General features: G+C 28.5%; 1 protein-coding gene across 4 annotated transcripts; it reads left to right on the forward strand.

The window, feature by feature from the left end:
- The first annotated feature begins 22 nt into the window (after window positions 1-22).
- On the forward strand, window positions 23-22,809 carry LOC112686302 (histone-lysine N-methyltransferase, H3 lysine-79 specific). 4 transcript variants are annotated; one of them, XR_003148883.1, is made up of 17 exons: window positions 23-566; window positions 1,440-1,480; window positions 11,602-11,676; window positions 11,747-11,810; window positions 13,801-13,935; window positions 14,004-14,189; window positions 14,251-14,518; window positions 14,583-14,689; window positions 16,455-16,502; window positions 16,683-16,905; window positions 16,968-17,482; window positions 17,542-17,751; window positions 17,823-18,455; window positions 18,519-18,862; window positions 19,183-19,385; window positions 20,106-20,212; window positions 21,173-21,254. XR_003148883.1 is itself a non-coding variant. In XM_025558519.1 (17 exons), the coding sequence occupies exons 1-16, from the start codon at window positions 489-491 to the stop codon at window positions 21,562-21,564; spliced, it is 3,522 nt and encodes a 1,173-aa protein (XP_025414304.1). In that variant the 5' UTR covers window positions 23-488; the 3' UTR covers window position 21,565; window positions 22,377-22,809. The 4 variants fall into 4 exon arrangements, 3 of the variants coding, with proteins under 3 accessions (XP_025414304.1, XP_025414303.1, XP_025414305.1); XM_025558519.1 differs by lacking the exon at window positions 20,106-20,212 and adding an exon at window positions 22,377-22,809 and having other exon boundaries at window positions 21,173-21,565; XM_025558518.1 differs by lacking the exon at window positions 20,106-20,212 and adding an exon at window positions 22,352-22,439 and having other exon boundaries at window positions 21,173-21,565.
- The last annotated feature ends 941 nt before the right edge of the window (window positions 22,810-23,750 follow it).

The raw sequence follows: 23,750 nt of genomic DNA on the forward strand, positions 1-23,750 counted from the left end.
GACGCCATCTTATGGCCAAATTGCGTTTATTTGTGTTGGACCGTACGTACGTGACGGATTCGGACTGCGTGATGGTGGCGGAAGCGTTCGGGAAAGTAGCATAACATCGTTGTCGGGCAGTCGATGCGCCAGCACGGTCGCATGTGTATAATTAGTTGTAGTTATTGTAGTCAATTTTTTTTCTTTCCTCTTCGCGTTCCGTTCACAACCGTAGTGCGTGTCCGATCGCAATAATATCGTGTGTATGGCTCGACAATGTCGCCGCCACCCGTAGTCCGATCGTATTGATGAGAGCATCGCGAGAACCGCACACCCGCCCGTATCCGTCCGTCACCGACGTCCTTTTAACTTCGTAGGCAGTGAGCTAGTTGGTTAGTGAGCGTGTGTGTGTACGCGCGCCAAGTTTCATTACCATCGAGTGTAGCTGTAGCTGTAATATTATAAGTAGTGTTGTTGGTGGTGCCGTGCGTCCCGCAGACACGGCCAACATGGAGTTACGATTACACAGCCCCGTGGGTGCCGATCCCGTCGTCTATAAATGGCCAATGATCATCGGAAGAGGCTCGGTAAGTCAACAAAACCAATGATAACCTCGTCGTTACCGTCAGTTCCCGTCCGAGTTACGATACGTTAGTATCGGACCGCTGTGTTTCCTCGTTCCGTAGAATTCGCGCGCGGGGTGACGGTCACCGGGTAGTTATCCCTTTCATGTGTATGCGAAAATTACTATCACCAGTCAATCGAAATTCCGCGTTGGTCCGCTTTAATACCATGATGTAATGCGTTATTATGTTGCGATGATGACGGTAGTTCAATGAACTCTGCTGACACTCGGTACTGTCGTCCATCGCCCTATGCGCGCGCCAAGCAATAATAGTAGCAATAATAACAATATTAGCAATAATACGCGTGTGATTTGCTGTTCAATAATAATTGTTGTACGTCCGAACCCCCGACCGCCAAGGCTTATCAATTTCCTAATGGTCGATCAATTGTCTTTCTTCGTATCCGTATTTGTTGGCCGCGAAAACGACGTTACAGGGACATAGTGTAATATTCGGTGCGGTTTATGGTAGTGGGGATATGGTGTTAATAAACAAAAATAAAATTTTTCTGTGGTTGATACTCGTCGCGATAATCGGAAGATCAAAAATGAGTGGTAAATCAATCGGTCGAAGGCAAATATATTAACTATCGCCTTGGTTATTTAACTCGTAACCAAATTTACATTTTAATATATATAAACCTAGTATTTGTTAAATCATTGGTCATTAGTAGCATAATAACTTATGAATGATTATACTGGGAGGAGGAGAGGGAGTACTTTACGACCATGTATCTCATTAACGTATTTCGGAAATCAATAGTGTTCGTATGAACAATAACTATTACTGCTCATAATATAGAATTAATGATGACATTATTCTTTTGTGTTTCAGGACAAACACGATGGCGCTTTGGGAATTATAGAAACAATAAAGTAAGTAAAAAATATAGTTTTACACTCAGAATTTACACACTACTTTTAAGTATATTACATACACAAATAAATATCATTTTAAATGGTCGAGTTGTGTTTTTCTTACAATTAGGTAATAATGTGCTATACCTGATAGTCACAAATACATTTTTAAATTAAATATGTTGAATATCATATTGCATTGCATGCTTATATTTAACTTAAGTTAAATTAAATTCATGTTAACACCTTAATCAAAATCGTTGTTCTGTGTTATTATACATATGCTATTGTCAAATTGTACAGCAAATATTAAATTGTATATTTGAAAAATTAAGTATTTAACTTAATTCCAAACGTAAACTCATCATATACTGTTGTTTGAATTATCAGTTGTTTCATATCATTCGATAAGAGATGAAATAATTATTTGAGTGTATTAAATTTGGTGAATTTTCCAACCCAGTCACGTTCTATATATTTTAATAATAATAATGGTTCATTTACGTGCTACAGAATTTGTCACATTATCTGCACTAGCTACTATATATGACACGTGTATGGTAGTTTTTACCATTTTAACGGAATATAAAGTCTTACATTTTTCCTCGTCACAGTATTGAAGTAAAATATTGTAACTTAGGACGTGTAGTGATGTTACTGAAACTCATACTAGTTACCATGATTCTTCAAAATTAATTTAATTTTCCTGTTTACCCGTTATACATATATGTATGTGTGTGTTAGTAAAAAAATGAGTTCATGTTAAGTTCAAAACTGCTTTTGTTTATAACTGCAATTTTTAATAATTTATATCTATCCTTACCAAAACCAGCGAATATAATTATCAATTTTTGACATCCACGTTGGTTCGATTATATAACTAGTACTAATAGTTGTCCAATGCATGAACTGGTTATTCGTAGACATTCGGTACGTTGACCTTGAGCGTGAATTTCATACGCTCGACACGTTTAGCACAATCGTATTTCCTGTTTGGTGCCAGTGGAAACACGTGATTTGAAAAATATTGAAAAGTTACGCGTTTGCAATGGCACACATAGTATAAGAAGACATTTTTTTTATTCCCACGTCCGGCCAACGTCGCCGTCTGTAATTGTCTATAAAAACAGCGGAGTAGGAGATCATTACCGATTTATAACAGACACAGGCTAGCAGTTTAGGAGGCCATAAACCGGTTGTATCATCGGTTTAACGAACTCTGCCACCGCCGCTGTAGCTGCGATCCATCTCCGTCGTAAGGCAGCTCGCGTGTATATTTTTTTTTACAACAATTGTCGTCACCAAATTATTATTATATTACATGATTATATGCATGGGATTTTATTAAATACATATATTGTATGACTCGCGTAATCGTTGGACCACGTTTTGCATACAACGACACCTTTGCAGTTTTTTCACCTTTACCTAACCTATCTATTTTCCTTTTCGTACGTACTTTTGTACGTACACAGGGATGCCATCGCCCACAAAAAAATGTAACGATGGCGGGTGCATTCCGATCGCGTGTTTACCTAAAGACTGTACCGGAGGGACGGCTGCACGAAAAGATGTTATTGTATATACCTCGAAGATATTGATGTAATATATAATAAGATATATCGTACACGTGGAACGTACAAAAATTACGTGCCGGACTCGACACTGCATGTTCCGCGTCTATGGGTGAAGAAAAAAAAAGACGACGATAAAAATACAATAACAGCGTAACAGCGTGTGCATTATTCGGTGTAACAAAAGAAGAAGAGATAGGAAAAAAGGAAGGAACCTTGGTCGGAAAACAACTGGTGCCAATGCATTTTACTCTGCTAGGACCGTAGCCGTCTTACGACCGCCCCGTTCACTTTTAACCGGTACATTTTTTTCCCTTCTGTTTTTCAGTACAACGACAACGAAAAACGTCTTATAGTTATCGTTCATTCGTTTCCCTTCTTCGTTCATTTTGCCGGCCGGCCGGGCAGGAGAGCGATGACCGTGGTTGCTCGGGGCCAATAACTCGACTGGCATCTTTCAAGGACACGGTTTGGCGGTAACCCTCTGATCAACCGGATTCGTGAATAAAAATACGAGATTCCTATTGTCTTGTCGATAAAAAAAAACAACCGTGGACGGTTTTGCATTTTTGGCGGGATTACTTGGAACCAAAAGACTTCAAATAATTTACAATACGAATGCATCTATTACAATCTACTTTTGCTTCAATACAATGACGATTGCAATTTTATTTTTATTTTTTTTTTTTAAGAAAAAGAAATTTTATTGCTTTAATTAAATACTGTTGCTTAAAAGAATTATTATCAAAATCATCAACCGACATTTTTAGTAAATTGTTTTCTAAAACTTCATATTTAACAAAACATGAAATTATTTATAAAAATATTATTCCGTTGTAATTATTATAGATATCCTCGTCCATTTTCATAGTCGTCGTTACCTACAGTTATATTTAATTAGAGAGTTTTATTCCTGAAATGCATTATTCTGTGAATATTAATAATGTTTTATATGTATTTTTAGAATAACTACACACTTATATAGGTTATTATTTTGTTTAGGATATTAATCTCTGATAAATAAGAAAAAAATCTCCTTAGTAGAATCTACTTGATTAATTTGCATTAAAAAGTATATTCTTATATTTTTAATCCTTAATAAGATAAATTACTTTAATATTACACACGGAATGAAAAAAAAATAACCAATATAAATAGGTATTACAAAAATAATATTAATGTAGAATGTAGTCACAATAAATTTTCCTCGTAATTTTTGTTTCTTAAATATTAGTTTTGTGTACTTCAATAATTCTGTTTTGTTCTCAAAAAATATTTTTCCATTTCATTAAATTTTAAATATTGAAAAATGTTTCTTAAATGAGCTAACGTCCATGTAAAACAAATGTCACAATTTTTGTATGAATTTAAAATAATATTACAAATGAAAATCTGGAATATTTTTTCATTTGAAATCTTAATCTAGAAATCAGTTTGTAATTTTGATTTACCGCTCAGTGCTACCAATAAAAAAATGCAATTACATAATATAATAAGTTCATCTTACCTTATACAATGTATGAAGTTAATAAACTTGTTTTTGTTAGGGAACTATTTTAATTTATCCATACAATGTATAGAGTGTTTATTTATCATATCAAAATATGATAGTTGAAACATAATTATATTAATTACTTAATTAACAATCTTAAAATGTAGTTATTTCAAAAGACATTATTATTTAATATAATTTTAACTAAATTGTTACTGAATGATAAATACAGTCAATAAAATTATTAAACTTTCATTTTTATCGACCAGTATACTTGTATTGTTAATTGATAATATTGTAAATAAATTAAACAAATTATAACCTAACTGCCAGGCTACTTAGCTAGCCAGCTATTTTTAAGTATTATATAATATTATATGATTAAAATGTAAAATATTAGTAAAAATTTTTGTAAATTTAAATGTCTATGAAGTAAGAGATAAAAACAAAATTCTTCTCAGTTCTTATTTATAATTTAATTTAAACTAATAGACACTTTTACTTACTTATAGTACAAACCATTGATTTACGGCCTGCATTAAATTCCAAAACTAGGAAATTTCATTTGAATTTAATGTCAATATTTATTTGTATTGTTTGGCTCGCGAATCCTTTTTAATTTGTGCCCAAGAGTCCAAAAAGATTGCTAACCACTGGTATAGTGTTATATAATACTATATATATCATACTATGTTAGTACTCAATTGGTTCTAGGAAAATAATATACTTATAATTCAAATTATATTAAATTTATTTTTTATTAAATTCAAAATTTAAAATTTTAAAATGTATGATTATAGATATATTTAAAAATTATTCATTAACCAGAAATAAATTAAAAGTTATTTTTATTCAAATATATTATTTCTGACTATCATGAATACCATATGTAGCTCTGATAATTCAAAAATAAATGTTTGATCTGTTTATTTATATCCTATATTTTTATCTAAAAACACCTATATCTTTCTAAATATTAAAACAAAATACAAATTTGTAATTAAAAATGGTATTATTTACCTCAACCATAATAACATTTCATTGGTGATATATTATATATCATGAAATAAAAGCTATACAAATAAATAAAATCTTTCTGGGTTTTAGTACTTTTTTCACCTATTATTCGTATATCTAATTTAATAAAAGTTTTTAGTATTAAAAATATCTAATTAAAACTAGATAAGTAAACATGTATAAACTTAAAATTAGGTTTTTATTTATTTTAATAATAATTCGAGGTACTGTTTCAATCATATTATATTCAAATCGCAGTTATTTGTTAACGTATATATAATTATTATTATTTTTTTGCATGACAATTAATGTTATTTAGTTTTTCAATTTGAATGTAATTGTTTTGTACTAATGATAAAGCATATATTTTTAAATTTGTCAATATTTCTATTTCCTACTATCATTACTTGCATACTTCGAATAAACTAAAACGTGTTATTAATTTAAATAATTATATGTTACATATGTGTTATAATCTAAGTATGTCCCTAAATTGAAATTATTTTTTTCTGTAATTATTAAACTTAGTTATCACTAAGTAATCGCTAAAACAACATTCTATTTACATCTAAGTTAAATATACTAAGTATATTTAGTTTTAAAACGATAAACTGTTATTATATTGAACGTATATCTGAATTTACGTATCCAACGTTGACGACTTCAAATGGCCATCACTCATTAGTATTTACCATTATAGTTTAGTTCTTATTGTTATCTAATTATTTGTATTTATTTATACATTTAATATTTGAATAGATATGATATTCGTTATTATAATTACATCATATAGGTATATGATAAAAAACGTTTCCAGTTGCTTTCGGCTTAGTATCAATGTATTAAGAATTAGTATCAATTAATTTCCGTACATAATTTTATTTATGTTACTTCATTGTGACTTATGTACACAGAAAAAGTTGATCTATTATTTTAATTTTCTACTGCAGAGTAGTTGTATTGTAGTACTTCATGCCTGTATCGTTTGCCGATAGTCGATTGCATAATGGGATACAAAAACAGTTAGAAATATGATTGGAAAATCAAATACTCGAACGTCGTATTAACTATTCGAACGGAATAAATGTTAATATGTTACTCAACTAAAATATTTAACTACATATAATATTTTATAACTGAACATTTCATAATATAACGTAGGTAAACGAGTTAGTTTTTGATTAGTTTATAATAACGTATTAATAGCTAAATAAACCGTTTTCGCCAAGTCTTATGGACCTCCGTCATGTTATATTATTACGGTAGTTGATGTTTAAAAAAAAACTGGTTCAATACGCTGAAAATAGTGAGTTGGAAGTAGATGGAAAAAATTAATTTTTGAACGCTACAACGAAATACTACCTTCGTATTTTTGGTAACGTGAAACCTTGATTTCTACTGAAAAATCGTTACGTTGCACTATCGTCTTCGCTTATGGCATTCTGTATATAGACTCGAGTACCGCGTGATAACTATTGCAAATTGTTATTGTTGTAGTTGTCGACGGCGAAGGAGAAATGTCCTAGAAAACTTCTCTCCGACGACGTTCGCGGTTATAACGGTTTTTTTTATTTTTTTTTTTTTTTTTTTTTTGCTGCGCTCGAGCGTGTGTAACGCACTATAGTATCTACCACGAATAGAGAGTGCAGTGGCACCTGTGCGCTGGCTAAAGCCACGGGCTGTGCGCGCGCGCGATCTCGAACCGGTTTTCTATGTTTTGTTGCATAACGGTCCGTGGTCACAATATAATAATAATAATAGTTTATGTAGCTGGTATATACATAGTTATAATAAAGTACTCGTCTGCCTTTATAGTGTCCCCCCTACCTGTACCTATTATTACAACTGTTGCGTTCGGCGTATATTGGTATGAATTTACTGAGTAATAAAAGGAGAATTATTATTAACAAAACATTAGCGTTAGATATATAGAAGAAGGAAGAGTTGATGATTCCGTCTGTTTTTCTACGTTGTTTTTGTATTTATCATAATTATTGTTGACGGTGCGGGGAGGAAATAGTGAAACCAATTGCATGCCGCCGCCGAGAGAAAGGAAATCACGAGGTCACGCACCGAGCTTGCGGCGGCAGTGTGGATGAGCGCTGAACAGCAAACTCAACGCGCGGCGTCCCGATTATAATATAATATCGATCGGCAACCGGGCCCTCGACCTCCTCCTCGGAAGTATTGGCCACTGCTACTACTTCTACCACTATTCTTTTCCTCTCTACCCCTGGACTACGTCGTTCCACGTGTTACGAGTGCTGCCGTGGCCGCATTCTCGGGTGACGTCATGTGAACGAGGAGGCACTGGCTCGTTTCATGGAGGGTTGATTTTTTTTTTATCATTCGTCCTTTCATCATAACATGGTCGTTGGGCTCTAAATGTGCGTTTTTTTCTTATGTTCTTGAACCATGGGGAAAGAGTAGTGTATATAGTATCATTTGTTGTTTATGTTTCGTTTTTGCCCAACGGAGTCCATCGCCTCCGCTTCCTCCCCTTTTTTTGTATCGTTCTTTTAGTTTTTTAATTTCCCGTTACTAATTTACTTTTGTACTTGGTGATCCATTCTCCGATTTATCGGTACAGGCGCGAGTGAATGACTAAGCAATGCCGTAATTTGTTGATGTTTTTTTTTTTTTTTTTGTGAACAAAATTCTGCTATTGCCTTCGCTAGTGTTCTAGTCAAATTTATATCCAAACGTATACAATAGTCGTACACTCCGCAAATATTACATGACTGGAGAATAATTATGCATGTTGTTTTATTTGATTTTATTATATAGGTTATCGGTTGTAATGAGAAACAGCAAAAGCATTTCTTGTTATTTCTAGCATGTGCTGCTCTCTGCAATTTATTTGTTCTGCCAACAGCGTGTGTGCATAATAGAGATCTGCACGAGCCGTTTTTTTCGACTCAAAACTTAAACTTACAAAACAGCCCCTCCCACCAAGCCTGTTCCTTAATTTTTTTTAAGTCTAACCCGACCAGGCCCAGTGCGTAATATTTTTTGTGCAGTCCAATCCGCCCAGGCCGGTTCATGATATTTATTATTTGTTTTTATCAGTGATCTTTTATTATAATTTGTGATAAACCTACTCAGTTTGAGAACATTTCCTTATATAACACCAATAATTGACATTAGTATTGTAGTATTATATTTAATTAGTTTTATTTTTGACCGGCCCAGTCCAAAGAAAAATACTACGATCCCACTCATAACCAACCCGCAATATTATTATTATGGCACGGGCCGGGTCGGGCTGGTGAGCACTTGCAGATCTCTAGTGCGTACACGTTGCCAGTAAATAATCAAGTAAACGTCGAACAAAAACGTCTAAAGTTAGGTTAACATTCGCAAGCGAAGAGCGATTGGCGATGCGCGATGAGCGACTAAAATATTTAAATCTAGTAGCGATTCGCTGAAATGATTTTTTATAAAATATATTATCGAACAAAATTAATTTCTCATTTGCCAATATGTCGCCAACAAGTATAGTTCAGCTAACAATACTGTTAGAAAACCCCAAGAAAACCCTATGCTAAACGATTTTTTTTTGAAAATCGATTTAATTGAACTTCGGAAATTAGCATTTCTCTTTGCTCAGAAATAAATTTATTATACTGACTCATAATTTATTTTAATAATTGTTATAAAGTTAAATTAATAAAATTAGTTAAAACAAGTGAACTATTCCATGTTTGAAAATAAAGTACATATCGCTCTAAAATGATGACCAAAAATTAAACATGATTAATATTAATGGCGTCGCTCGAGAATCGCTAATCGATCAAGACCAATATAAAAACTTCCATTTGGAACTATGTATTAAATATATTTTAGAGAAAATCCTAGTCGCTCGTCGCTGTCGCCCATCGCTCGCCAATGTGAACCTGGCCTAATTCGTTGACTATTTACATAAAAATTAAAATTAATTATACCTACCTGCTTTTGAGTTATCTATAATGAAAATTTTTATTCGCCCTATTCTAAAAACATTGCACATTTGCACTTAATATAATATATACTAAAAAAAAAGTTGCTGTAGTTTTAACACCTTTCCCTCTTCCCTACATATACACTAGAATTATACATGTAATTTTTTAATATGACGACAAAATATTAAAAAAATATTTGCGTTTTTAATTTTAATAAGTATAATGACTTCATAATTTTCGTTATTATTTAGTGCTTCTTAACCTTTTTCAAACTACCGCCCCCCTAAGTAACAAAATGTTTTTCACCGTGCCCCCCCCCTTCACTTCATAAAAATAAAAATAGTATACATGAAATGTTTATAATTGAATAATAAATAATATAGATATAAATTTAAGTATAAAAAAAATAAAATGTAAAATTTATGTTTAAATATAATTTAAAAGGATAATTAAATTTTTTGAAATGTATTGATCAGTGAAATGCTTGGTGATTTAAAGCCAATTTTTTTACGTTTAGTACAAAATTTGTGAGATGAAGCCGTAAGTCTCCTTTTTTGACGATGTCTAATCGATTTCTTTTTTTCGTTATTAGATAATAACTCTGATATATGTAGTTTATATTTTATAATCACGAATTTATTTTAGAAATCGATAAACGGAAAACAGTTACAGATAAATCTTGGTACGTTGCTTTGAACGGAAAAAAACTTCGCTGCCCTCTAATCGCCCAAAACAAGCTCACCGCCCCTCGGTTCTCCCTCACTGCTCACCAGGGGGTGATATCGCCCCCGTTGAGAAGCACTGATTTAGCTCCTCATTGCAGTTTCTTGAATCACACCTTTGCACCTATTATTATTTAAGTCTTTAGGAACCAAAAAAAAAAACTTTTAAATGTTTTCTTTTTACTATTATGCAAGCAGATACAATAATTAGTAGCAACAATCGTTAGTAATAAAATAAGATGTTCAGTATCAGTATTAAAAATATTAAGTAAATTATCAATTTAAAAATTATATAATTGCATTCAAACAAAAGAAAATCGTAGTTTTCATAATATACCTATAACTGTTAATAATTAGTATTTTTGTGCAAGCATTATATTAAAAGTAAAATATACTAAATTTTGTACTATGTGCTGTCTAATCTTATAAATTAATACATTGTAGGTTAATCTAATCATTGTAATCTAACTTAGGTTTATATTTTATATATAGTATATATCTACTCATTTTATTCCTTAAACATATTTTTTCAAAATTTTAATTAATTAATAACTCTGTTATAATATAATAGCTATATTTTGGAGTTATTTTATAAATATTACGTTCCACGTGTTTTAATAATGTGTGTAGCATGTTAAATATTAACTTGTCTTCCGGGTTTTTAATATATTATTCTTTTCAATGTCATTTGTCTAACGCACCTGTTGCTGCGGTTTATGACAAAATACATTTATTGTGAATACTACAATGTTTATTATCAGAAGTTTAGTTATTTGCTAAATTTAAACATTTTCAAAATTACCTAGTGGTCCAAATCATATTTTATTATTTTACGCGTCCTTGTAGTAATACTTTGTTATTTACGTATTTTACATATTTGTCTGTTGATAATGTTCGGCATAGGTATAAGTACAATCAACATAAATAATGAATATTTTTTTAAAACAAAGTAACTATAGTTATACTTTTAGTAGTTTTTAAAAAATTATTTTTGTTTTGTATTAGTTCAGCTGGTATTTCATATGCATTCTATATAATAGTATAACGTATAATATAACGTACAGATGACAAGTGTCAAAAAAAGAAATATCTTTTGGTTTGCGCTTTCTTGATGATTTAAAATATAAAAATATCTCGAAATTATATTGGATAAGATACTGTTGCAAGGACAAATAAACATTAAATTCAACGTCATAATTATTGCCAATAATATGAAAAGAGGAAAAAATCTCACACTAACCTTGGCCTCATTTTCATGTTATTATGCATGTTATGATGCATTTTGTGCATCAAGTTAACTAACTGCAGTAAATTAAAAATGAAATAATTACCGTTGTTATTGTTATTATATATTATCATGCATTAATATTGTATTATATTGTATTTGTTATAGATGGGTGTGCGACGACTTCCCAGACATGAAAATTCCTCTAGAAAATAACATACTATGCGACTACAACACGAAATCGTAAGTTATTGTTACATTTATCACCATTACCTAAATCGAATCTTAAATTTATATTTGTTCTGTTTTGTAGATATGACAGCATGAAGTCTTTGTGCGACAGGTTCAATAAGGCTATTGACAGCATGGTGCAAATGGTAAATTGACTATTGAAAAAATCAATTTATTTTTCCCTTTAATTTGTATTTAAAGGGTTGGGTTGTAGTTAAATGGATGCCTTTTTTGTTGGGGTAACAAAAAATAGGGTGTTCGTTGAAAATGTCTACGGGACGTTATCCTCTTTTCAGTGACGGGTGTGCTTATTCCTAACAACGGATACTGGAGATCCACTAAATTGTCACGCAAATGTTTGCAGTGTTGCCACTTTTAAAAATAATTATCACATTTTTTCAGCTGTTCTTTTATGTAATGAAACATGTCTTTTCTAATAATTTAGCCTTTAACTTGAACAATTATTATAATTACATACAGTTATTTTTTATAAATTCCAACTGCCTATAAAATTACACGATGAGATGTAATATTTATAAATAAAATAGGTCTTGATAGTGAGCAGCTGTCTTTTTCTATTTCATATCTGAGGTATGCTCCAATCCTCTTAAGTTACAGTATTTACAACCTGCATATTGGTTAGCCAAAACACCACCTGCCTTTAGCCAGATGTATGTTAGACTACATAGTATTTATATTTTCCCTTGTATTCAATATAATGTAAAGTAAGGTATCTTCATGGCATAGACAATTTGATGATATTATTTATTGAACGTATAATGTAATTCTCTATTACACTATGGACTTAAAAATCACATTGATCTTTAAAATGACTGTTTTTAAACCGAAATTACACGTATTAAAAATATCCACGAGATTCCACACACACGGTGTTTTCAACCGTGTATATTGAAATATTTCAATTAAAACTCGATAAATTGAAATAATCATTATTTTATTGATTTTAAATAAATAAAAATTGTCAAATAATTTTAATTGATACATAACATAAACAAATTAAACTTTCATATAAATGTTATTACATACTAGGTTACTTTATCTGTATTTGTATTATACTCGTAATTACACACAACCAATGTCAACTAACAACAATCTTGCCAGTCACAATGAAAATAAAATATTAATTTACGTTTTATCGATAGAAATTAACATCTTATCTGCGATAACCCATAATTGAGTTTTTATAAAATTAAATTATTTATAAATGTCGCAGTATATCACACACACGGTCTTTTAGACTGTATTAATATGTAATGAACTTTGAACCCTTCTGTAATACAGGCATCAAATCGTATACAGTTAGGTGTTATATCTAATTTTAGTTTATCACCTAATTAAAAGGTACCTAAATTGGGTTAAGATAATATTTCATATTTTTGAAACAATGAATAAAATTCTAAAAACCCGGTCTTTTTGACCGTGAAGTGTGTTCTAGGGTTAAAAATTAATGTAATTTTCAAGTCAATCGAGTAATATAAAATTACATTTTATGTTCAACAAATATTATCATGAAATTGTCTATGTCACGAAAATATCTTTACCCTATTGTGTTTTTTTTTAAATGCAGTTATTCTTTAAATTAGTAATTTTATTTATTTATACTATAGTTTACTATTCATGATCCATTTAAAATTATAACTTAATTTTTATTATAAATTTCAGTAAAATCTATTTATAACTCACTAATACTATATTGTATACCATAATTGTTTATGTATTATAAATACTATCAATTGAAAATCTGGCCATGCAAATGTAATCAAAAATATTTTTAATTTACTATTATTACATGTACAGTAGATTCTCGGTAATCGGGTAGGTTCAGTAATTCGAGTGTATTTTATCTTCAAATTTTGCCTTAAAAACATGTAAAACTAACATCAAAATATTAATGTGTGTTATAAATTAGTATGTATGTATTATTTATATTTTTAATAAATTAAATTAAGGCTTTTCAAAAAGTATAAATGCGTTTCTATGCAAAATTCAATTTATGATTTTCGTTAATTCAACAGTCTTCTGTCGGATTATCAAGAGTTTACTGTATTACTGTATTAAATTTTTATTTCCTCTGAAAAACATGACCAAAAAAAACCAAAATTTCTCTTTTTTTAGAATAAAGGAACTTCTTTACAAAAGTTTAGTAAGAAAGCATCAAGAGGTCTTCTTCGTCATATAATACAACAAGTATACAATGTTTCTGTTACTGACCCTGATAAACTGAATCAGTATGAACCATTTTCACCTGAAGTATGTAACATAAAATTCATAATAGTTCACTTTAGATGGAATAATTATGTACTCAACTTTACTTTTAGGTGTATGGAGAAACATCATTTGATCTCATCTGCCAAATGATCGATCTAATAAACATCACAGAAGATGATATATTTATTGATCTTGGATCTGGTGTGGGCCAAATAGTTTTACAAATGGCTGCTACAACTCAGTGTAAAATGTGTTGGGGTGTTGAAAAAGCTGATGTACCTTCATCATACTCACAAGTAATAATTTTTTTAAAGTAACTAGTTAATAGATTTTAAATTGATATATGTTTATTTTTAGTATATGAATTCTAATTTTCAAAAATGGATGTCTTGGTATGGTAAACACTATGGCCAATATCAACTTCTGAAAGGAGATTTTTTGAGTGAAGACCATAGAGAAAAAATAACTAATGCCACAATTGTATTTGTGAATAATTATGCATTTGGACCTCAGGTAGACCATATGTTGAAACAAAGATTTGCTGACCTCAAAGATGGAGCCAGAATTGTTTCTTCGAGATCATTTTGCCCCCTTAATTTTCGAATGTCCGAGCGTAATTTAAGTGGTAAGATTATTTTTTATTCTTTATGACTTATTTATAAATTTATTCATGATTGTTATTTTATTAGATATTGGAACTATTATGCATGTGTCAGCAATGGAACCTATTACTGGTTCAGTTTCATGGACTTGTAACCCTGTTAAGTATTATCTACATGTTATTGATCGAACTAAGGTAAACATTACTTTTAACTCTAATTGGTTAATTGGATTCATATGAGAAAAGGGATGCTAATGAGCTTATGTTTCAGCACTATTATTTTTCCAATGCTTATAACTTCATTTATCTAAGTTACCCTTACTGCAATATGACATTTCAGCTGCTTAAACTATTTATAACTATTAGAATATTTCCTTTGTAAGCACTTCCATTTTTAAAGGAATATGTACTCACTTGAAATATTTGTATTATTAATATTCTATGTTTATGCTTTTTATTAACTATCTAGAATATCCTATATAAAGTCATTCCTCATAAATAATTAATTTTAAATTATTCTGTTAAAATAATTTTGCAAATAAAAAAGCCTGTGTTAAATTTTATTACATTTTCTGTTTCTATTTTAATATTCAAATTATAATTTTTATTATGAATTCATATAAAAAATTATTTTGAATTCATCACAAATAATTCATTCATATAAGCATTTATCAAAGCTCTAATAATTTTGACTGAACATTTTTTTTAACCGGGTCATAAATAATTATTGCTTAATATGTTCTATATTTTTTTTAAAAAATTTGAACGTTCAAACTTATTCTGCATATAATTACATATTCTATAATATCTTAAATATTAGTAATATTGTAAAAAATAACTGTCTTCATATAATTTTCGATACTGTAAATTTTAATTTTAAATACGGTTGAAAAATGAAAAAAGTTTGAATGATTTAAAAATGTATATAAGTTGTGTTTTTCAAACAATATTGATTATTACTCTTTATTACTTATTAATATAAAACAAAAAAATTGGAGTTGCTATAGGCAGTGTTTACATTTGTCCATTCATTATGTAGTAAAAAAAATTGTATATAATTGTATTTATATTCAATACTACCAATATAAAACATATGCCATGATTTAATAGTATTGAAAGTAAATGTAGAAAACGGTGGTTGATAAACAGTGGTCAAATTGGAAAAATTAAGTAGAGGGGTTCAGTCTAATAGTTAAAAAACTGTTCCATGTGCCCAATTATTTACATTTTGTACTCCTCTCTTTCCACGCATACACACACACACCCCTCTCCATAACCTAAAATATTTTGTTATGAAAATAAATTTTCTCATGTACCTGTGTGCCTATATAGGTAATAAGCATAAATATAATTATACTTACCACACATTCAAATTAATTTTTAGCCAATTATATATTTTGTATATTGCTAAGCACGAGTTGCTAGGTCTACACGTTCTACATGTTTGCATAGCACGGTTCTATCTATAACCATGCTGCGTGTTCACTATTTGATCTAACTTAATTTTGGCTAACATAGGCTGGACACTGATAAGTGATAATAGTAGCGGAATTCAACATATTAATAAACGAATATTAAAAATAGTTTTGATATTATAAATCATAATATTTGTTATAAAATGTATGTAAATTGAAATTCACAATTAAATAAAATTTATTAAAAATAAAGTTGGGGTACACAAAAAAAAAATAGTAGAGTCTCCCAATTTGAGCACTGTTGATAAATTAATGATTTGATATTTTATTATATCATATAAGTTATTGGTGTAATAATTTATATTTACTCTTAATTTTTTTCTGTATGTTATTTGGTGAAAGTTAGATTTATTATCCAAACTAAAAAAATGTTGTAAATTGTTTTATGTTTTTTTTGCCTTTTAGTTTTTGTTTTTTATTTTCCTCATATATTTAATTATTTGTATAAGTAAATATTTTTTTTTTATTTTTAATGTTGTCTACAGCTCGAGCGGTATTTTACTCAAAATAAGCCTCCCGTTTCAAAATCAAGGGTAATTAGTGAAATATTATTGAGTGAAATAAATGTCTTTATTTTATTATAAGTAAAACGTTTATTTTACTCATTTTTTTCTGCAATCTGCGAATATTGTCTAATTTTTGATTAAAATTCATCAAAATGACAAGCAGTAGTTTTGTATTTTTCAAAATTTTTCTAATATACTAAATTTTAGGTCAATGGAGAAAAACAAAAACCAATAACAAATCCTAATGTTATTATTAGTTCATCTGATGATACAGACTCATTGTTTAGCACTTTAAATGGTGATAGTGTTGATGGGAGTGTTACAGCTCAAGTATTAGCAACTGATAAAACTAAAATAAATAGTAATGGACGACGTGCATGGTCAGATCTAGGTGGACAAAATAGCGAGGAAGAAAATGAAAATAATACAGGTATCTCTCTATAAATGAATAAATATTTTATTTTATTTATTAATTTAAATTATTATTTGTAGAAAACCACAGTAGGACTACACGAAAAGTAATGAAGCGTAATACACCACGTCGCAGTCGTAGTTTTAAAATCAACCCAACTGCATTTCATAACCGATCTCATTCTGAGACAACTGCCACTGAGAAAAAGATAATTGAAAAAATTACAAAGGGAAAAAGAGTTATTTCTACAACTCGTAAACCAAAATCTAAGCGTAAAGCATCTAAACGTAATGTTAAAATATCAGCATCACTGAATTTGTTACATAGTGAAACAGTTTTAAGTACAACTCCAGAAGTATCCATGAGTATTAAAGAACCCCCAAAAGGTTGCATTGATCATACTTTGACTTCAATCACGGGAGTTGGTGCTGGATATGCAGCTACCCATACTGAACTTCCTCCGCCAACTGGAGATATACCGTATTCATTACAATTACTTCTGGACGATTATAAAGAAGGGTTCATGAACATGATAAATATGTTTAAAAATCAAAAATTCCGTGAAGATATCGAAACACGAATAAAAGCTGAAAAAGTAAGATAATTAACTACTTACATTATATTTTTTAAAAATCTATTAATTAATAATTTCAGGAGAAAAAACAAAATTTAAACATGAAAATTAATCAAATCAAAAAACAAGTTGATCATTTAATTACAGACAGTTGTTGTCTTTTAAAGACTCGAATGAAAGAACTTGATATTTATCCTACTAATACGACAGGAGATGTTTTGACTGCAGCTAAAGTAATTGTATTACGGCATAAAGATTTACAAGCTAAAGTAGCAAAGGTGAAAAATGAAGTAAGTTCCACTTTTTACTTACCCATTTCATTATCTTCGTATATAAATAAATTATTTTAAATGTATTTTAGACTAATTTATTGGAAAATCAATATTGGGACTTATACTATAAGAGAGCTGCTGAAGTTGATGCTGTTGGTACTCCTAGTCTTTTAATAGAAAACGAAAATGATAACCCAACAGATCAAGAAATAAACACACAACATTTGTTAATGACTGAACTTGTGAAAAATCGAAAAAGAAAACATACATTGTCTACAAATATTGAATCAGTCAAAAATGAAATTGATAACTTGGAAAAACAAAATACATCAAATAAATTAAACAATAATGCTTTAACAAATCAAATGTGCAATAGTAAAAAATCAAGAATCCGCTCACAAGATTGGCCAGACGTACCTGATATAGCAAGAATTGATGAAAAGAACCCAGAAATTCTGGCTCAAAAAATATTGGAAACTGGTAGACAAATTGAAGCTAGAAAAATAATTGAAAATGGTAGACATGTTGAATTAGCGACACGGTATCAACGCTCAAATAAAATCTATAATAGAAATTCATCAGACACTTCGCTTAAAGTACCTTTCTACGATGAACATGTTAAAGATCTCATTACTAATGCTTTAAATGAGCCTTCATCTAAAGGACCTGATTATACTATTGTATCACCTGCCAAAGTTGCATTGCGTAGACATTTATCACAGGTAAAATTATAGAAAAGTTTTAATTAAATTAGAAACTCATTAAATGTAATGTAATTTTTTTAGGAAAAAATTTCACCTAGTCCATTGATGAAGCAGCAAAATGTCATAACTAGAACAATTGGTGATGTGTTGAATAATGAAATTGAAAGATGTTTGGAAATGGATAGACATAATCGAACATTAGAAATTAGCAATCAGTCCATAATTAATGCGGTTGTACCACTCGCCATGCCTAATAGAACCAAAGACACCAGTCAAGTTATTAACCAAACATTGCCTTCAGAAAAACGTACATTTATGTACATACCATTACCTAAAGCAGAACTTAAACCATATCAAGAGTCATTATTCAATGATGATACCCCTCCTCCTCATTTAACCACTCTTAAAGAAGAACCTGTTGAAGGGTATGTATAGATTATATAATAAATAAAAATACTGAAAATTATTTAAAAATATGATTTAATGATTTGGTATCATTTATGTACATATTTTAAACAGACGTTTACATATTAATTTTGCAAAATTATAAATAATATTTCTGAAACATCAAGTATAATTAACTAATCTAAATATGTTCTTTCTGCTTATTTTTTCTACTAAATACAAGCATTCTGATTCCCATTTAGGATTTAATATTGTAATTTTTAGTGCATTAATGTTTTACTCTGATTAATAATTCCAATATATTTTAATTTTGGATTTCTAACTATAAATTGTGTTATAGATTGGCTGCATCACTACACGATAGATTATTGGATAATGATGGAGATGATAGCAATGGTGATGAAGGCTTGTCATTTAAAGAAGAAAAGACTGAATCCGATACACAATCGCCACACAGAATACTCAAACGCAGTTCTGAATCACCTGGTCCAATGAATGCCAAAAAAATGACACCCATGTCTGACAGACTACCCTCAGAAGAAGGTATTTGAATTCAAAGTTTTTATTCAAACTTGTTTTAGATTTTGGTTTTGGCGTGTAATTTGAATTTGTTTTCACATTCAACTTCCAAATAGATTTTATTTTATCTTTTTTGCAATCATCTGATTGTTTTAATGTCGTATTTAGCTTGGCTTATCCTAAACTTCAATGTTTCAAAGGCATAATGATTATAATCTTATAAATTGTATATGATTTAATATTCTTATAATATTAAACATTTTGGTGGTGGCCATGTACTTATATAAAAAATAAAAAATAAATACAATTTTTATAAACTATTACTTAACATAAAATTGTTTTTATTTTTTATGCTACAATTATAAGTATTTTTATTATTTTTGAAACATAATATAAATTATAATTTTATTTTTTTTTACTTTAAAGAAAGTTTCAAGCATTATTTACATTCATTATCCTCGTATTTTAATTGCTTGATTATTTTAATTTATAAATACATTTATTAAATACATGTATATTATTTTGTAAATACTTTTAGTCATTTACATTGTTTTTATTCATCAATGATTGTAATTAAAATATTTTATCAAATTTAAATATTGTGTTACTATGTTTGATCATACATTAAGAAAACAATTTTCAACTAAAAAATTTTAATGAAAGGATATGGAGTAATTTATTTACACTCATTGCATGTCTTGCTGGTTTTTTGTTGCTTGTCACGCTTATTAATTTCTATTTTAGGACATAATACTCGTACTCTAAAGTATGTCGCAAGAAGTATTATTTAGCTGTATAAATAGAAACTTTAGCTGGCCTAATGGAATTGGAATACATAGTAAAATATTAAGGTGAGTGCACTGCATTGCGTTGTATAATACACTGTTATTTATTACATATTTTGGCATGTTTCTTCGATATTTAAAATAAATATTTTTATAAAACTATTCTTCTTTGGTTTGGCGCATGTAAAGTATTTCAAATTAATTAAATATTATATATTTTCTTTTCTTTATGAATAAATATTATATTTCTCTTATTGAATTGTTATAGTTGGTTAAATAAACTTAGTAGTTAGTCAATTTTCATGAATAATTTTTATATATAAATTATTATAAAGTGTATCAAGTAGTGTCAAATTTTTTAATAAAAGCTTAAATTATGTTATGACTTAAATTTAATAAAACTTGGTTTTAATTTAATTCTCAAAGCCAAATTAACATTATTTCATTAATGAATTAGGGTTGAAACTATTAAAATTTTTATTTTGTGGTTTGTTGTATTTACATAAAATTAATAAAGTTGAGCAAAAAATAATAGGCTTGTTAAAAATTTAAATTTTGTAATTCCTGTATACATTTTAAAAAAAATTGAAATTACTTTCTTATAAGAGTAAATTGTTTATATACTTTAAATTACGAACTTCTAAATCTTTTATCTTAACAAATCATAGATATGGTAAACTTGTTTTCATAGAGTCCTGTCATAAAACTATGCATCAAGATTTTCTAAACAAAAAATCAATGAGTTTACTATTTAAATTTTTGGCATGTTTGTGGTTATAATATTTTCTAAGTGTATAAAAAATATATTATTACTCTATACAATTTTGTTAATGGCATACCTATCATATTTAACCCTTTAACTATTTATTAATTTGAAGAAAAAGAAGTAATATAATATATATGTATATATGTATTGGCCTGAAGATATCAATAATTTAATTGTTTTAATCGAAATAATATAATTTTTAATTGTTAATCTTAACTAAATGTTGTGGGCCATATGTTGACTAAATGTATATATTTTAGATGAAAAATGGAATGATCGTATTCGTGAAAGATTTGATAGCTTGGTGACATTTGCATCTTTAGAATTGGATAAACGACGTCGTAATAGTTCAGATGCTGCTGCTGCCAATACTAGTCCAGATAGTGGTATTGGTCATGGTGATCCACCACCTGCCTTACAACCACCACCATCACCTTCCCCTCCATTTTCACCAGCTCCATTAGACGGACCGTACAGCCCAGTGCCTGCTCCTACTGTTACTGCCCCAAATATACCATTAAGGTATCAACGTCATACTAACCACAAAAAAAAATCTTTTCGTGATAAATATCGTTCTACTGGCCCTAAAGCCAAAACTTGGGCTGCTAAATGGATGGATGACGAAATTCAAAGCACAAACAATTTTTTTTAATGTGAGTATTATGTGGGTTTTTATGATAAGTTCTCCTTACATAATTATTAGTTTGAATTTAAATGTTTATGTATGTTATTACCCACTTCTCATGTAACAATGGACAGTTAATTATCAACCTTTAACATTTGTTTTTCTCACAATTTGGAAAATAAAATCCGAATTAAAATAATTAGTATTATTCTGAAAATACTGTTTTATGTTGTTCATTATATAAGTATAATTCACTTAATTTTATTTATTATAACAAAATACTTAAGATCAGTAATATTTTTTTTTTTTTTTTTTTTTTTTTTTTTTTTTTTTAATGCAGGTTCCTTGTTATTGTATTTTCTCAACAATACTCATTTTTACATTAAAATAAATAAAATATTAACTATAATATTTTTAATATTATATCTTTGATGAGATTGTTTTAGCAATATTTTTAATTGCCTTAATTTAATTCGTTTACCAATTGTTTGATTATTATTAGTATTTATTATTATTATTATTTTTTTTTATTTTTTTTTTTTATTAATTTATTTTTTTTTTTTTTTGTTATATCCTATTCACTTATTTTAAAATATTAATTAATCAAATGAATAATCAATTCAATAAATATCCTGAATAGGAATTAAGTACTTAACATTGTAAATAATAACTTGTGTATAGTTAGTAAAATAAGAATTAGGCACCCCCAAATACCATAGAAATAATGTGTTCTTTATTGTTAATTTTTTAATACTATTGTTCTTAGTATATATATTTTTTTTTAACTTATTTTTTGTGTAAAACTCATTTACAGATTTTTATTTTCTGTTCCCGTTTAGCTCATCACTGCCTTCATACCGAGGCCCCCATTATTATATTATAGTATAGTATGATTAATTATATTAAATAAAAAAATAATTAATTATTATAATTTAATGATTAGATTTTTAAAGTTGTAAAAATGGGGGAAACTTAGACTTTTTCAGATATCTTTTTGTAATCAATTTTTCAAACTGCCACTCGTTAAAAGTGTTCAAATTTAAATTATAATAATTTTTTTTTTTTTTTGTATTGCAATTTGCAGAATTTTTTGTTCCTAAGTTATTTTATGGTTCTCCATTTTTGTACAGAATATTGTAGTGAACTTTTCAACAAATGTTATTTATTTCTTTTTATAATATTATTAAGGTAATTGTGCTTGAAGTACAAAATTATGTTATGTACTAATACAATATTGTAAATATATGTTGAATATGTATTGTTTTGATGGTACTTATTTCTTGTTTTTTATTTAATCATTATAAATATTCCTTATAAATGTTGGTCAAGTATTTTCTTGGTAAACTAAAAGTATTATTTAAAATATGTGTTAATTTTAAGAAACTTAAAAAATCCCAAGCAAAAAAATATAAAAATTAAATAATTAATGTATTCTTTATTCATATGCATTTTATATCAAAGAGCTTATTCTAAAATAACTAACTAGAAATGAAATTCAGCTCTTTAATTCTTAAATTATTTGAATAAATACTGGTTAGGTTGTATTGAAAATTATAATAAAATTATTGGGTTGTTAAATTTTTTCTTCACTTGAGCATATTCAATTATAAGCGGTGTTGTAAATCATTTAAACAAGTATTGCTAAGTGCTTTTTTTTTTCTACATTAGACCTTACTAATATGAGTAGTCTCATTTGAATGTCAGATATTAGATCAGTGGTTTCGAAGTTTTAGAGTATTAATTCCTCCTAAGTAGTAAAATAGGATTTTTTGAAGGGACTGGACTAATTTTTTTATTATTTATTTATTACTTATTATGTTTAACTTCTTACTTTAATATTATTATTGTTTTGTTATCTTTAAATTATATTTATATAGTGTAATTTTGATTATCTTTTGCGAAACGAACCTTTTTTACATAATTACAAACAAAAAAATTAAATGTTTCCTTACATAATACATATATCCATCATTGCGGTTCCATGAATCGATGTAATTGGGTTGCAATAAACCGATAATGCGGGTGTTACATTAGGCCTCGACGGTGTTGGTGAGTTGATTCTCGAGACTTAATTTATGTATTAGTTGATACAGAAATATATTATATTTATTATTAATTATATATAATAAAATAATCGATAGCTTATAATTTTTTTCTTGACTTTTGAGAAGAAAAATGTTCAATAATATGATTAAAATTAATAGTTTTTGTTA

This window comes from Sipha flava, unplaced genomic scaffold (genome assembly GCF_003268045.1).
Source record: "Sipha flava isolate LNK unplaced genomic scaffold, YSA_version1 303_pilon_pilon, whole genome shotgun sequence".
In the NCBI taxonomy this organism is placed as follows: domain Eukaryota; kingdom Metazoa; phylum Arthropoda; class Insecta; order Hemiptera; family Aphididae; genus Sipha; species Sipha flava.